General features: G+C 47.8%; 4 protein-coding genes across 4 annotated transcripts; 3 read left to right on the top strand and 1 right to left on the bottom strand.

The window, feature by feature from the left end:
• Positions 1–1,402: 1,402 nt before the first annotated feature.
• BDW43DRAFT_320069 (uncharacterized protein) lies at positions 1,403–5,521 on the bottom strand (the record flags this gene model as incomplete). The annotated part of the gene is made up of 14 exons (XM_032049017.1): positions 1,403–2,426; positions 2,487–2,800; positions 2,894–3,436; positions 3,467–3,875; positions 3,948–4,138; positions 4,181–4,254; positions 4,285–4,462; positions 4,493–4,510; positions 4,550–4,759; positions 4,853–4,922; positions 4,986–5,022; positions 5,119–5,127; positions 5,183–5,435; positions 5,489–5,521. The coding sequence occupies 14 exons, from the start codon at positions 5,519–5,521 to the stop codon at positions 1,403–1,405; spliced, it is 3,363 nt and encodes a 1,120-aa protein (XP_031899430.1).
• Positions 5,522–6,249: 728 nt separating this feature from the next.
• Positions 6,250–7,655, top strand: BDW43DRAFT_279015 (uncharacterized protein). The gene is made up of 3 exons (XM_032042249.1): positions 6,250–6,459; positions 6,609–7,131; positions 7,189–7,655. Exon 2 carries the CDS (start codon positions 6,713–6,715, stop codon positions 7,094–7,096), a length of 384 nt encoding a protein of 127 aa, XP_031899429.1. The 5' UTR covers positions 6,250–6,459; positions 6,609–6,712; the 3' UTR covers positions 7,097–7,131; positions 7,189–7,655.
• A 477-nt stretch (positions 7,656–8,132) lies between these two features.
• On the top strand, positions 8,133–10,162 carry BDW43DRAFT_311976 (uncharacterized protein; the record flags this gene model as incomplete). Its single annotated transcript, XM_032047273.1, has 3 exons — positions 8,133–8,605; positions 8,661–9,848; positions 9,895–10,162. The coding sequence occupies 3 exons, from the start codon at positions 8,133–8,135 to the stop codon at positions 10,160–10,162; spliced, it is 1,929 nt and encodes a 642-aa protein (XP_031899428.1).
• Positions 10,163–10,734: 572 nt separating this feature from the next.
• BDW43DRAFT_320067 (argonaute/piwi family protein) lies at positions 10,735–14,046 on the top strand (the record flags this gene model as incomplete). The annotated part of the gene is made up of 4 exons (XM_032049016.1): positions 10,735–10,940; positions 11,035–12,080; positions 12,131–12,375; positions 12,435–14,046. The coding sequence occupies 4 exons, from the start codon at positions 10,735–10,737 to the stop codon at positions 13,926–13,928; spliced, it is 2,991 nt and encodes a 996-aa protein (XP_031899427.1). The 3' UTR covers positions 13,929–14,046.
• Between the last annotated feature and the right edge of the window lie 600 nt (positions 14,047–14,646).

Raw genomic sequence — 14,646 nt, 5'->3', positions numbered from 1 at the left:
ACCTTGCGTCTTAAACAATACGGTCCACGAATTTGACTTATTATGCTAGTATGAAAGAAATAGTGAGGGTGACTGTTCCTCTAACCGCAGCTCCATAAGCAATCACGGACACTGAGCTTGCAATTAACATTTCTCCTAACTTATCTGCGACATTTTATTGCGAAAATGGCATAACCAGCTTGTCCGGTTTCCATTGACCGTAGTATTTTAGAATACCAAGTCTAACTTCCTCATTTCGCTGGCCTTTATATCATCGCCCTCGCAACTGAGCCTGATGCGCCACAATCATGCGCCTTTAGGTTTGCCGACGTTAAAAGGTTTCCAAGATTCAGTAGACAAATGAATCTCTCAGCCTTACATTTCAATTTCTCCTTGTCGGCCACCGTATCCCACTTTGCGGTAATAAGACTCATGTTAGGCCCAAACTTCTCTGGACAGATTTCATTTACAAAGCTGAAGCTTTCTCTCATCCCTGTAGGACCAAGGACAAGAATAACTTTGTCGTCCAGCTTTCTACCAAACTTTAGTACAAGTAGTAGCGTTCTTTGGGGGTTTACCAACCTATCCTGTAACTGTCTTAAAACTTCCTTATTCCTTTCCTTCACCTCTTTGTCGTGCTGCTCTGCCGGTGCTTTGGATGAGCAAGACCCACACGCAGCTGTTATCTTTTGTTAACTCACAGGTAGCGCTCTTCTCCGCATCTGAAATAGTATTTGGTTCGGCAGGGAGAAAATCGGCTGAGTATGCAGTTCTCAAATCAGATTAAAGTTAGGGTCTCAGTCGAGGAGTTTAGGGGTGGTTAGGCCGTCTTAAACCAGATTGAGCGGGGTGAATACCCTATCCTGTAGTCTGCCTTGGTCCAAATATTTCCTCGTGATTTGTTGCCACTCGTCTACTTCGCTCTGAGCTCTCTTCATTATCAGATGAAAGATAGTTCTTTCCTTCTCTAATTACTACAAATCAGAAGATACTTATCAGCAACTTTCGACAGCATCTTATAACAGATACACAGTGGTGAATGGCCACAAGGAAATTTGACAGCCAGGCTTTAACCCTGGAATCCCAACTCTGGGATACAGATGTTTTGAACTCGCGGATTTACCACCTACCTCCTTCCCTACCCCTCTCTCCTGCTAAGAAACCATACCTTTTGCTGTTAAGAACCGGCTATAGCCGTCAGGTCACCTGTCCGGAAAGCCTGTAGCTCAAAGCCTCACGTTTCTTCACTGTATATTAATTCAGACATATATGCCAAACACTCAGAAAATATTTGGAGGTGGTACCATTGTGAGACAGCTCTAGATCAGCCAGTCTGGCTCTGTTATCATTTAACGATAAGAGTTACATTAGTAATAAGCATTCATTTGCTAAAGGCAGGTTGCCGTACAGCATATCCAGACCCCTATGCGGGTGTGCTTTCTAACTTTACAACCGCAAGATTTTCACCTCGCACAATGCACTCATCCTTTGAGAGGCAGCCATAGACGTACGCTAACACCTCACCATTGACCGTGACAGTAACGTCGTATAACAACGTATCTTCAACATTCCGCGTGATATAATAATCGACCGAGCTTGATCCTATCATCTTGCTCAGGATGGCCCGCGGGTGCTCTACCAGGACCTGCTCCTTCAGCACTCGTTCTAGGTAACATGTCAGTTGAATTTTTTCTAGGAATACCTCGCATGCCTCGATTTGGCCCGCAGAATCAATGAAAATAGCGCCAATTATGCTCTCTATAAGGTCAGAGAAAAATTTGTCCGCACCAAGTTGAGCCAGGGTTGCCCATGGGTATGTGTTCTTCGAGGAGAGATGATGTCCAATTAGCTCGCGTAGTTGAGTATATCTACTCACGCAGGATTGTTGGACCGCGGGGATGTCCGGACTGTCATGTCGCATAAATCTCCAAAGCTCCAAGCGACCTTTCTGCAGGACGTGGTCAAAGACCCCTCTGCGTAATTCACAGATCTGCACAATATCTTCCTCTAATCCAAGATCGAGACAGAGGAACGCGAGAAAATTGCCATTGACCATGGCAGCCTTGATCTGCGTCATCTGACTTTCAGTCAGCTCAGGTTTGCTTTGGTATAGCTGTCTTGCTATAATCATGTCGAGAATTGCGTCTCCGAGAAACTCTAGTCTTTGGTAGGAGCCCGTGCTCGTGTCTCTCCGCCATGAAGGATGCGTGAGGGCTTCCCATATGATATAACGGTCACTAAAGTTATGACCTATCAAAATGTCAATTTTCTCGTCTAATTCAGGTGGAATGACCAAACTACTTCTGGGAGTCTGGCGTCCTGACAAAGACGGCATCGAATTTGGAATCTGTTCCAGAAATCGGTGTATGGTTGACCATGCGGATGGATATCCACCATCCAAAAATGAAGCTCCGATCAGTGCCTCCAGCACGTCAGCCATGATTTTGCTAGATAGTTCGATATTTATGGTAGAAAAATCGCCCACTCGTGACTTTGGCACTACTCACCGCCGGGTGGCGAGAGGTGCGTAAAGAAGGAAGCTGTCCAGTCTCGCACTCAGAGCGGCCTGGGTGAGCGAGCCGTTTGAAACAATGCTATTCTTCACTTGTGACTGATATCCTTCATGCCAGAGAGGATACTCGTGGTAAAGTTGGATACATACAGCAAACTTCAGGATGCTGTCACCAAGATACTCCAGCCGCTGGTAATTGCTTGGCCACCGTGAAGACGGGCAGGTGATAGCATCCGCAATGGTTTCAAGGTCCATAGGATAGGAAGGCCGAAGGAGTGTCTCACGCAGGCTCTCAGCCATCAGAAGGCGCTGGATATGGTGCGTTAAATGCGGTTAAAAGAGACTAGTTCGACTTATCTCCCAAGGGAGAGAATCGGATCTGCAGAGTCTGGCAGGAACAACCTTTCCATCAGCCATTTCATTCTCGTCCAGACGCACCTGAGCCTCCTTGGATGGCAATCCACCTCTATGCAACAGGTTTTTCCTTCTGGGGAAAGGGCGGCATAGCAATTGCAACTCTGAACCTTCCGTTGGTTGCACCCAACACACGAAAAGGTTGGGCTGGCCATGGAGGGATTCGCATCTGATAAAACCATGTGGAATGACAGATGCGTCATCACCATACTGGTCCAAGCAATTGCGCGACCCTTGATTCATATCCAACCATTCTGCCAGATCATCAAACGAAACATTAGGAGACACGAGAAGGGCATAGTCGGCAATGTCTTCGTTATGAGGACTGGTCGTTCTCGCTGAATAGAGAAAGAAGCGGGTAGTTTTCCGTAACAGTTCGAGGTGGCCCTCTGAAATGGTGGAGTGTTCTGAACTTTCCAGAGACACCACAAACGTGGTTCGGCTGTCCCAGTACAGTGTCAAAGGTTTTGCTGCGGGGATCTTACCACATGTTACCAAAACCAGCGAGAGATCAGGCCGAGATGTCATATTCTATTTGATAGAGATCCGGTGTCTGTACACTCCTAGTTGGGAGGAAAACCCCGGCGTCGTCTGCCAGGGGTTGTGGCTTTCCCGTACGGCGATCCTCGAGGATGCCTGACCATAATACGCTTCGTCAGGGGCCTGGAATGGATTTCCATCTTGAGAAGATGGAAGAAGATTGTCATTTACAAGCTTGGCTCGGTGGAGCGACGCATATGCCTGGAAGGCAGCGTCCCGTTTAGCAGCACGATCCGTGAGCCACCATGAGACGCCTTGCCTAAGACGGAGGGACGGGTCAATGCTACTGGGAAGTATCACCGAAGCCCTGGACATACCGCACTGTCTTTCGACCTTGTACACCGGACGAGTGTCAACGTGTGGCTCAGCCCTTATGGTACTGCAGAAGTGATGAAGATGCGGAATAGCAGACTCAGCCGTCAGTAATGCACTGAATATGATCGTTAGTCAACCCATTACTCCATCCATGGAAGTTGTGTTAGTAACTAATCCAGTGGGCAACCTCAGCCGGAATGGGACAGGCTCAGGATGCATCTCCAATGCCTCAAGGTCCTGGACCATCCGCTCATGATCCTGATAAAGTCGAATCATATCTTTCTCAAGGTCCCGCCACTGGGAGATCGTCTTCGTCTCGCAGTCACTTGAGACCATAATCGCAAAGGTAGACTTCTCTTGTCGAGCGCGTCCTCGCCTCTGAATGAATGATTTGATGTTGCTAGGTTGGTCAAAGCATACGACTACGTTACAAGCTGTCAGATCGATTTCCTCCTCTAGGACGTTTGTTGCAATAACTAGGTTCAGTCGGCCGTCTTGAAATTGTCTTAGCGTATTGTGCACACCTGCCTGATCTAGATTGTCCCATATATTCCACTTTTTGGCTCTCTGTGTTATACCCACGCACGACTGGCAACGGAACAGATCTTGGGTCATTGGATGATGTGCAATCACTGTTGCCAATGCGTGAGCGATCACCCTTTCTTTGACAAACACAATCCCCGAAAAGGTGTCATGATATTGCTCTTCCAAGAATGACAGTAAGCAACCAACCTTCGCAGATACGGCGTCCTGATCGGAGAAATGTAGCCGTTCCCTTGTTAAGATTACCCTTAGCAACTCTCCCAGCCTCAACTTTCCCGCATCAGCCCATAAACCTTCGCTGTCGATAGCCACCTGATTCACAAGTCTTTGGCACGACTCGACAACAAAATAGTCGGCTGCCCAGGCCCCCAATGTAGCATAGACTCTCTCGACTTTGGCGCAAAATCTTCTCAGAGGATCTTCTGGTTGTGCCGTGAGCAATGCTCCGGACCGTACCTGATGCAACATTCCGAGAGATTTCACATTGATCGAAGTGATGGCACTAGATGGCGCAGGATATTCGAGTAAGATTAGACGTGGCTAGTGGACATATTTCATGAGTTCATGCCGTTCTAATTGGGGAGTTCTGCTGACTGCATGAAGGTTCCTCTCAATTTTCCTACAATGTCATTCCCTTAGTCGTTGTCTTTTACTACCCGGAAGGAGATAATTCACAACTTACCTTATATCGCTGACCCTCGATCGCATGATTGGGCTGGCTGTCAATCCTAGGATGTGTGACACGTCAGCAGATCTCATCCGTGCAGGATGTTAAAAATCATGCATGATGCGGTTGCCCGGATTATTCTTCACACAATTGTGTGCTAGAATGTCTGTCAGCTTAACTGAATGGAATCCGATCACGGGCGATAAGCTTACCTTCATCAAACACAAGGAGGGCCAGTTTTTCTATCTTGATAAACCCATGTTCCAAGGCTTCCGCCAAAACGGCAGGTGTGGAGACAATTATCCTCATGTCCAGAAGCGCAGCATCCCAAGTATCCTGATTGCTCCAGCGGTCTACGCCATCCGGTCCAATCAAAAGTCGTAGCTTAATAGCTGGAATGTACGCCCCGATGGCTTCTTTCTGCTGAGTTGCAAGAGGTACCGTGGGAGCAAGAAACCAAACCATCTTTCTGGTTAGGTGTTTGAAGCGTTGTCAATTCTGATGTGATATTCTCCTACCTTGTCATGAGAGCATCGCGCCAGCTCTGCCATTATTTGCATGCTTGCGCTGCAGCAGGTCCAGTCAATTCAATATCTCAGATACTGGCTCCCCAGTTATAATTCACATACATGTGAGTCTTTCCACTTCCCGTGTCCATCTGGGTGCTTAATTAGCACTGTATAATTTCAGAATGATTAGTTTGTCTTACAACAACAATTATATTCTGTTGAAGGCTTTGGTCAAGCATTTCAAGCTGGTAGCTCCGTGCCTCAAATTGCTCCATTTGTTAGTGTATTCTTCACCTCGATGATGGGTGGCCCAAGGAAGCTCTGACACCGGGGATGCTGTAATTTAGGCTAAGACGGTGAGATGGAGGACCGGTGGGCACTGAACGATCTTTATGAGATTAGGAACACCAGACTAAAAGATGTCCCTTCTATAAAGACCGGCACATCCCACGTCACATCCATTTGGCTCGTTATGCTAGTACATCGGTCCTAATTCCATTGAGAATGACATGATACAAGGTTCCGCCCAGTTGTTCTATTCCCCATTTCTTTGTATATGCTCCTTGCTGCAGTATGTGGAATCGCTGGTTAGGCACTTTGCACCGGGCGTTTTTCCCTGTTTGGAAATTATGATTGAGACATGCCGTAAATACCTAAAAGAGTAAAGAGGGTCACGTGTGATACGGTAAGCTTCGAACCATTCAACATAAGAGTTTCGTACCCTGTGGCTTGGCTGAGCTCACAAACAGCAAGGGAATACGAGGAATTCGTCTGGAAGTTGGAGGGTGCTCGTGTGGTGTTGAATCCATTTGGCTTGACACGACCATGCATGAGCTATAAAGATACGATTTTCCCTTCACTGCAACATTTGACATGTTCAGACTCCTCTCCTCGTTGAACAGCAACAAAGACTGTACTAGGCTGACAAGATGCCTTCCTCATCTGGAATCATGACATTGTTTATTGTTTTAAGCAGATTGGTATGTACAAATTGGTCTCCGTTACCCGGGTTGCTATCCCAACCACTTTCGGGGTTTGTTTAGTGTTCTATCTCAGCTTTTTGCCTGGGAGTCTACGGCCCCATCCAACGATTGAAGAAGCGCATATATGAGTAGTAACTCAAGTCTAGCATGTTCACGCTCATCAGCCATATTACTCTCATTGCCGACCTGGCTTTCGGCAGTGGTCACGGTGGTATCACCCATCGTGACAGTTGCTCTGACTTTAGCGAACATGATCAGAGCCAAGGCTTTGGATAAAGGCACAGTTAACCGGAGCAATAAACCACTGACAAATACCATATTCTTCTTTCTTTTCAAGTGCCAATCTGTTCTGGAAATCGTGGTCGTCGCAGTTGTTCCATCCCGTGTTATGCCGAACAGTACCCTTCGTTGCCACATCGAGGAACAATGGCAGTCGTATTTCCAGGCCAAATATTCTTGTGCTTTCCGGACAATCCAGACTAAGTTGCAATGTCGTGGTATCCGCAGTCTCCATGACCGAGTATGGCCGTTCAAGGACCGGGAACATGGGGACAATACATGCGAGGTGCAACTTGGCTACCAGCGTAGCTACTATTCGCCATGGAAGGAGCAGCAGCGACTGGTTTCGTCATGATTATCATTGCAACTCTCTTATCTTGGGTCTGCAGAGTATGTATTATAACAACTTTATGTCGCTGCTTTAGCATATCGGCTCACTGTCTGTAGATTCCGTTCATCCAATTCATTCGGAGAAGACAAAGTTGGATGCACGGGGTTATGTGACATTCGTTGCACCCGCAGTGCAACAAAGAATATCGCATCGTGGATCCTCTTGATATGACGTGGAGAACCAGGAAGATTCTGGTGCTACAGGAAGGATCATATTGTCCCAGGCTACTCCCCCTACCAACGAATGGGTACGACTGTGATTTACAGTTTCAATTGAGCCCCTTCGTGTTATACAAACCGTTTATCGCACTGCAGTGTCATCAAAGATAATATATAACAACACCGAGAACGACAAATGCCAGTGAGCAAAACATCTTGCGAACGTGTTGGGTGATTTAGCACTTATTACAAGGCCGCAATAAGGAGAATGAACGGACTATGTCTCGCTTTCCGGATGCAGGCCAGCATTATATATTTTGTAACATGGAGGGGTTGGTGTCCTCTGGCTGTTGGTTAGCTATGCTTAGAGCAACGGATTTCCCTACTCGCCAGAAACCTGGCTGCCTCATCGTAAATCACATGATAAAATTGACATAACTTTCACTTTGACCCAGTATTGCTGCATTGGTCTATCATACATCAGTCATAATGGGGTAAGGGTATCAGCATGTTTTCCGGTACCCCAAACCAGTCATATCGGATGTTCCTGCGGGGCAAAGCATGTCCGTAGCGAATCCAATCACCGACTTAGTTCAACTTCCGGATGTATGGGACTGACGGTCATTTGTAGGAACGTTATGCGATGTGGCCAGAACCTATATGACGTGGCCAAAAGACTATGTGCTCTCGCCGCAGGATTGAAGGTTAGCCACGTATGCGGATGGACCGTCACGCTTGTCGAGCAATAAATATTGAGTAACCCACCATCTAGTGAGAGGAACTCCCTGTGATATTAGTGTCGCTGAAGCGTCACAGAAGGCTCTGCCGGCCCGGCGACTAAAATGGCTACGCAGATACATGTCCAGCACGTCGAGAGGGTCATCAATTACACATTCAGATCAAAATCCCTGATATTCCAGGCACTTACGGCGGCTGGAGCTGACAAAGAAAATTATGATGGCTATAGACAGCTGTCTCAGATTGGAGCATCCTTGGTAGAACTGCTTCTAGCCATCATAGTATATGGGACGGGCGTCGACAGGAGTAAGAATGCACTACTCTTCGAGGGAATCGGAGCTATTCCAACACTGATTGTTGCAATCCTAGGGGGGACTGCGAATCTGAGAAAAGATTTTGTCGACAAGGATCACTACTCGCTTGCGGCAAAGCAAACTGGCATTGACCAGTGTATCAGAAGAAACGAGCGAACTGCCGCAGAATCGCCTGAGGTTCACCGGAAAGCAATCAATGCAATCATATCGGCCGTGTTATTGGACAGCTGGGATGTTAGAGCTGCTCTGTGCGCTACGCTGCGGTAGGAACCAAGACGCTAACCGTGATGAATTCGACTAATGTAGGCTATAATGTAGTATTTTCATCGACGGCAATAACGGCCCTCGCTTACGGATGTTACCCGCTACTCCAAGCTCCACAATGGAGGCCCTCCCTACTATTCTGCATGCAGTGCTGGCCCGAGATACAGGGACTGTAGACCCGACCATGCTCTCCGGCCGATCAGTGGGAGGGGACTTTACTCACTCCATAGTATACACTCTATTTGACCAAAGCAATTTGGGTTTCCTTGCCTCATCGCAAACGAATCAAAGTACTGGATCGGCAAGCGAGACTCCTGTTACATGCCCCGAAATTGACATGTTATGGTGCTTAGACGACCAAGCAATTTACCAAGATACAGCCACGGAAACCAATTTTGCTTCTTCGTCTCCGAGCGCTTGGACATGTATCATAGATACCGAAGCTACCCCGGCAACTCCCACCCAGGAACAAGAATCAGATCGTACAGTGAGCCACTGTCAAGCGGAACATGCGGAATCCAATACGACTCGGACTGCGAGGCAACCGAAGAAAATTACTGGCCCATCAGAACGCACGCGCATTCGGCGTATGATCCACGATTTTTTGGCCCAGGAGAGGAAAAAGTGCATGACTGAGAAACTTGCACCACCAGAAGATGGATACCTGCGCCCGGAGGTTCAAAGCCAGGTCATCGCTCTTGAGAATGACTTCCTTGCCGTGCTTCTGATGAAAATAGGAGGCCCTCAGCAGATCGTTGCTCTCCGTGAGACTATCTGCAAAGAAAGAGCCCAGAACAACATCCCTTCATTCCTTTTCGAGGAAGGGATGGCCGTGAGAAAAAGGCTGGGAATTATCTTTGAACTTGATACAAAACTCGCCGCCACTCAGCTTTTTCGCTGGTACCACATTTTCAAATTATTTGAGGATTGTGGTGGTCGTGAAGCTCTTTCGTTCAGTGGCAATATGAATACTACACCGACGACTTTCAACACAGAAAAGCAAGGTCGCGGAAATCCCGTGCATAGGGCGGACGCACTCGTAGCTAACGCCATGGTACTTGAGTACTTTCCAGATATGCCATCCAATTCGGATGACTTTAAGTCAAAATTGAAGGTCATGAAGCATATTCGAAAACTTGGGAAGCGACTGCATATGCTAGTGGAAAGGTTTGGGATGGGAATATTAGGACTCATGTTTAATTTGAATACAAGAAATGACACCATGGCCACCGCCGATCGCAGGTAAGTCATATTCCAACATGAGAGCTCGTAACTCTGACGCATGTAGGCTTCTCGACCCGAAGGAAACTGTGTTCACTACATTTATTAATATTCTTGATTCCACCCAAGGTGAGCTCCTTAGGAATATCAACAACTCAATTAATCCCTTGTTGTCGGCTTTCTTGCACGGTACGCTAGATTGCCAAGAGCCGTTCCCTTTAGAAACAGTTGATCCAAGTACAATCCTGGAATTGGCAAAAGGTTCACCATCTCTGTTGCGTCTGATTCAGAATGGGGATGCTACGCGGATGACTACGCTATGGGATCAACCTTAGGGACAGGAGCTCTAGGAAATGATGTCAACTATAAATGCCTTAGATTAGGCTCCTATGAACTAATTCATCTATAGCCGGATACTTATGGTCCCTTATTTGCGATATTACTTATAGATTACGCTCCTAATTACGACGGTATTAGAATACTTGGTCAGAATACAAAGTCGGTTCATCAATGCAGACCTTCGAATCTTCGGGAATTGGCCTCTACACTACTGTTGTAGTTGAGATACCGACATTGGTTGACAGATTGTGGAGAGGAGCAAGAGCCTAGGGGCGGTTGGACCAATGAATCTAGCGTTCGTAGCCCGTAAACCAGGAAATCCTAACGGTAATAGGCAGCACCAGGAAGTGCCTTATCTTCTAAGCAAGTTCATGCATTCGCCGTGATCATGTACAGATAACCATTGCGTAAGCCGACGCTCAATCTTATAAGAACCCGCAGCTCACCCCTCTCGAAGCTGAATAGAGCAGATTTGATCTACACCGACATTCTGTTGTCCCTCTATAACTTACTTTAATCTTTACTTTGAATACTCATTCATACCCGATGGCTTCTCAAACTACAGGTAATGGCAGGGGAAGAGGGCGCGGCTTGCGAGGTAGAGGCACTCGAGGATCTGGTCAAAGACTTCCCGGAAGTCCAGTGCAGCAGGGCAAAGGAGACCGAGGCCAGGGAAGTGCTCAAGCCCACGGCGGTAGGATGCCAGGTGGAGGTAGGGCGCCTCGCGGTGGTGGAAGAGGCCACGGACTTCGTGGTACAGAAATTTTTCAGTCAGTATAACGCATACTTTTTATAGACAAGGTTCACTCAGACGGCTAACAGGGAAAGCATACAGGCAGCCAGGCTCGCTGAATGCTGATGAGAGTAGGAAGAGGGAAGACGATATTCACAAAATCCTGGAAGCCGATTCTCGAATCTGCCTTCCTTTGCGTCCGGGCTTTGGGACACAAGGAGAGAAAATTATACTATATGCAAATTACTTCCAGCTATCCATTCGATCTAAAGTTGACCTCCATCGCTACAAAGTGGAGATCTCAGGAGAGCCGAAAGGCCGCAAGCTCAAGCAAATCATCGCACTCTTAGTGCGTGAGAATTTCGCACATGTTGGCAGTGCCATAGCATCGGACTACAAGGCCACTCTGATCACATGCGTTCCTCTGATGACCGATCAAGAGCGTGTTTATGAAGTGCGATACAAGGCTGAGGACGAGGAGGAATATCCGGACAACCCCAGGATATTTCAAGCTAAAGTTACGCAAACAGGAAGGGTCAACCCATCCAACCTCCTGGATGAGCTAACATCGACCAATGCAAGTCCAATGCTCCAATGCAAGTGGGAGGTGCTGCAGGCCTTGAATCTCGTGATTGGAAACCACCCAAAGACCAGCGCCCAAATAGCATCTGTGAGCAGCAACAAACATTTCAGTGCCCACCCCGATCCTTCAGAGCGGAGCGATTTAGGCGCAGGTCTCGAGGTATTGCGAGGATTCTTTATCAGTGCTCGTGCCGCCACGTCGCGTTTCCTTCTCAACTGCCAAGTTAAGTACGCCGCTTGTTACCGCGAGGGAGAACTGAAAATTCTCATCGCTGCGTACAGAGAGGAGGGCCACCCAAACATATACCGACTAGGGGCGTTTATAAGAAAGTTGAGAGTTCAAGTGACTCATATCCGCCGACAAGATAGTAAGGGCCAAACGATCGTGAGATACAAAACTATCACAGACTTCGCATCACCTGCCGACGGAGACTCCTTCCAGAACAGACCACAAATCCGTCGATATGGCGCTGGTCCACGGGAGGTACAGTTCTGGCTCGATGGCAGCGGCCCAAAAAAGATCAGTAAAGGGAAATCCAAGAGAGCTGGACCCGATGAACCCGGGCGATATGTCACGGTCGAACAGTTTTTCCGTGAGAGTATGTCTTTCCCGATCGCATGAGGGTAACCGTACTGACATAGTATGGAGAATATAACATTACTGTCTGTGCAGACCTGCCAGTTGTTAATGTCGGTACGCGACAGGATCCATCATATCTGCCAGTTGAAGTCTGTCTTGTCGCGGCTGCACAAGTTGCTCGGACCAGCCTTAGCGGGCGACAGACGCAAAATATGATCAGGTTCGCAGTCCGCAGCCCTGCTCAAAATGCGCGCTCTATCGTAACAAGAGGTACTGAGCTGCTTGGTTCACCCCCATGCGTGAACGATACCCTGGTCAGTATATTCAATGTGCATGACATATTGTGCTCCCTAGTAACGAGGTAATATGACAGGAAGCCTTTGGCGTTGGCCTGGACCCCCGCCTCATTACTGTGCCTGGTCGGGTTTTACCCTCTCCGCCAGTGCTCTATGGGTCTAATAAAACAGCCAGGCTGTCCTCCGGCAGTTGGAATATGATGTCAAATAAGGTTTCTGTACCAATACGCTTGGTATCCTGGGCGTTTATCTACATTGTCTGTGACAGGGAAAGAGAAGCGTTTCCACGACCGGCAGATCTCATGCCATGCCTCTCCGCGTTGAACTCGAAATTGAGTGAGATCGGTGCTCCCGCTAGTCCCGCCGTGGACGGGCAGAGGGTGAATGTCACTGCAGCGTATCGTGACGGGACATACGATGGAGGCGAGCTTGACAGAATACTGAAAGACGCCGTTCAGCACCTCAAGACCAAACACAAGATGCAGCTTCTCTTGGCAATCCTTCCTTCCAAGAACACGCATATTTACAGCTCCGTAAAGCGTGTCTGCGACATTAAAGAAGGCGTGCGAAACGTCTGCGTTCTCGCGGAGAGATTGGCAAGTAGGAATCCTCAGTACCTTGCCAATGTCTGTCTTAAGGTCAACTTGAAGCTTGGCGGTACGAACCATATTTTGGAAGGTCAAAAGTTGGGGATCATTTCGTCAGGCCAAACTATGGTTGTTGGTATCGATGTCACGCACCCATCTCCAGGCTCTGCATCGAACGCCCCCAGTGTCGCTGGTATGGTGGCGTCCGTGGATCGCATTCTTGGCCAGTGGCCTGCAGAGCTAAGAATCCAACGCTCTCGCCAGGAGATGGTCACCGCGCTTGATGTGATGTTGCAGAGGCGACTCGAACACTGGATGGTCCACAACAAGCAGCTACCTGAAAACATCCTCGTCTATCGTGACGGGGTGTCAGAAGGACAGTATCGACAAGTCGTGGATGACGAGGTTCCCCTCTTGAAGTCGGCATGTGAGTTTATGTACCCTGCGCACGATACCAGATGCGGAAAGCCCCGCCTCTCCGTGATTGTGGTTGGAAAACGGCATCATACACGCTTCTACCCGACCCGGGACACCGATGCAGATCGATCCTCTAATCCCCGGAACGGTACTGTCGTGGATCGTGGAGTAACCGAAGCGAGGGAATGGGATTTTTTCCTTCAGGCACATTCGGCTCTGCAAGGAACCGCACGCCCAGCACACTACTATGTAGTCTGGGACGAGATCTTTAGGGCTCAGCGACCACGTCCTCCTTTTGCGAACACTGCCGATATTCTTGAGGATCTCACTCACAACCTGTGCTATCTGTTTGGACGCGCAACCAAAGCCGTCAGTATTTGCCCTCCAGCGTACTACGCTGACTTGGTATGTGAACGTGCCCGCTGTTATCTCAAAAAGGTCTTCGACGAGAGTGCTGGACATACCCCAACGGGGAGTGTTACTGAGGGGGGCCGCGGAGAAGTAGCAGTGCATAGTTCAGATGTACAGATTCATCCAGATGTGAGGGATACAATGTTCTACATATGATGCCGGAGTGGTCGTTAGAATTAGTCCAAGTCAAATTGAACTCTTCTAGTGGGGATTTGTACAGAATCAGTCGTCACTAGGAAGAATGTAGACTTACGTTAGTTAATGGGCAGTTGGCAAGCACTTAAAAGAACACTAAAATATAAGAATCCTTACCCATTATCAATAACATAACTTGAGAAGCGGATGATCTCGATTGATTTTGTGTATTCCCATGAGGAATTTCAAGGATTCAGCTATGTCAGGCCCTAGGCCCAACCTTACCTAAGGCACCAAGTCCGCTCTATTCACTATTCACCACCTATTGATCTGATCCTACAACACAAAATCGCACAGTTCTTGTATGATATGATTCTTTCTTTCTTTTTCTCTTCCTTCTCTACGTTTGATGTTTCGTTGGATCGCCACATTAGATATAAATGATATTATCTTCCAATGTGAATAGGATCATCACAACCAGTAGCAAAACGTACATGAGAATTAAAGTAATCAAATAATGGCAAGTGACTCCAATGCCGAAGATAATAGCAAGAAAAGCAATAAGAGCATATAGACCAATGCTGACACGCACACCGGAGACATCGCCTAGTCAGCCAATTAGCGTGTGTAAATGCAGTGAAGGCTCGGCGCGCGCCGCGCACTAGAGACTAGACTTCGGAATTTCCGTACAACATCTTAATTCGGTGAAACGAGCCGAGCCTCTATGATTGTTATGATG

Source organism: Aspergillus alliaceus, assembly GCF_009176365.1.
Source record: "Aspergillus alliaceus strain CBS 536.65 unplaced genomic scaffold BDW43scaffold_27, whole genome shotgun sequence".
Lineage (NCBI taxonomy): Eukaryota > Fungi > Ascomycota > Eurotiomycetes > Eurotiales > Aspergillaceae > Aspergillus > Aspergillus alliaceus.
The sequence above is the reverse complement of the archived record's forward strand: the minus strand, read 5'-3'. Positions and strand labels throughout refer to the sequence as shown.

Coding starts and splice junctions, on each gene's coding strand:
- BDW43DRAFT_279015 (XM_032042249.1), top strand. CDS start 6,713: ATGATCAGAGCCAAGGCTTTGGATAAAGGCACAGTTAACCGGAGCAAT.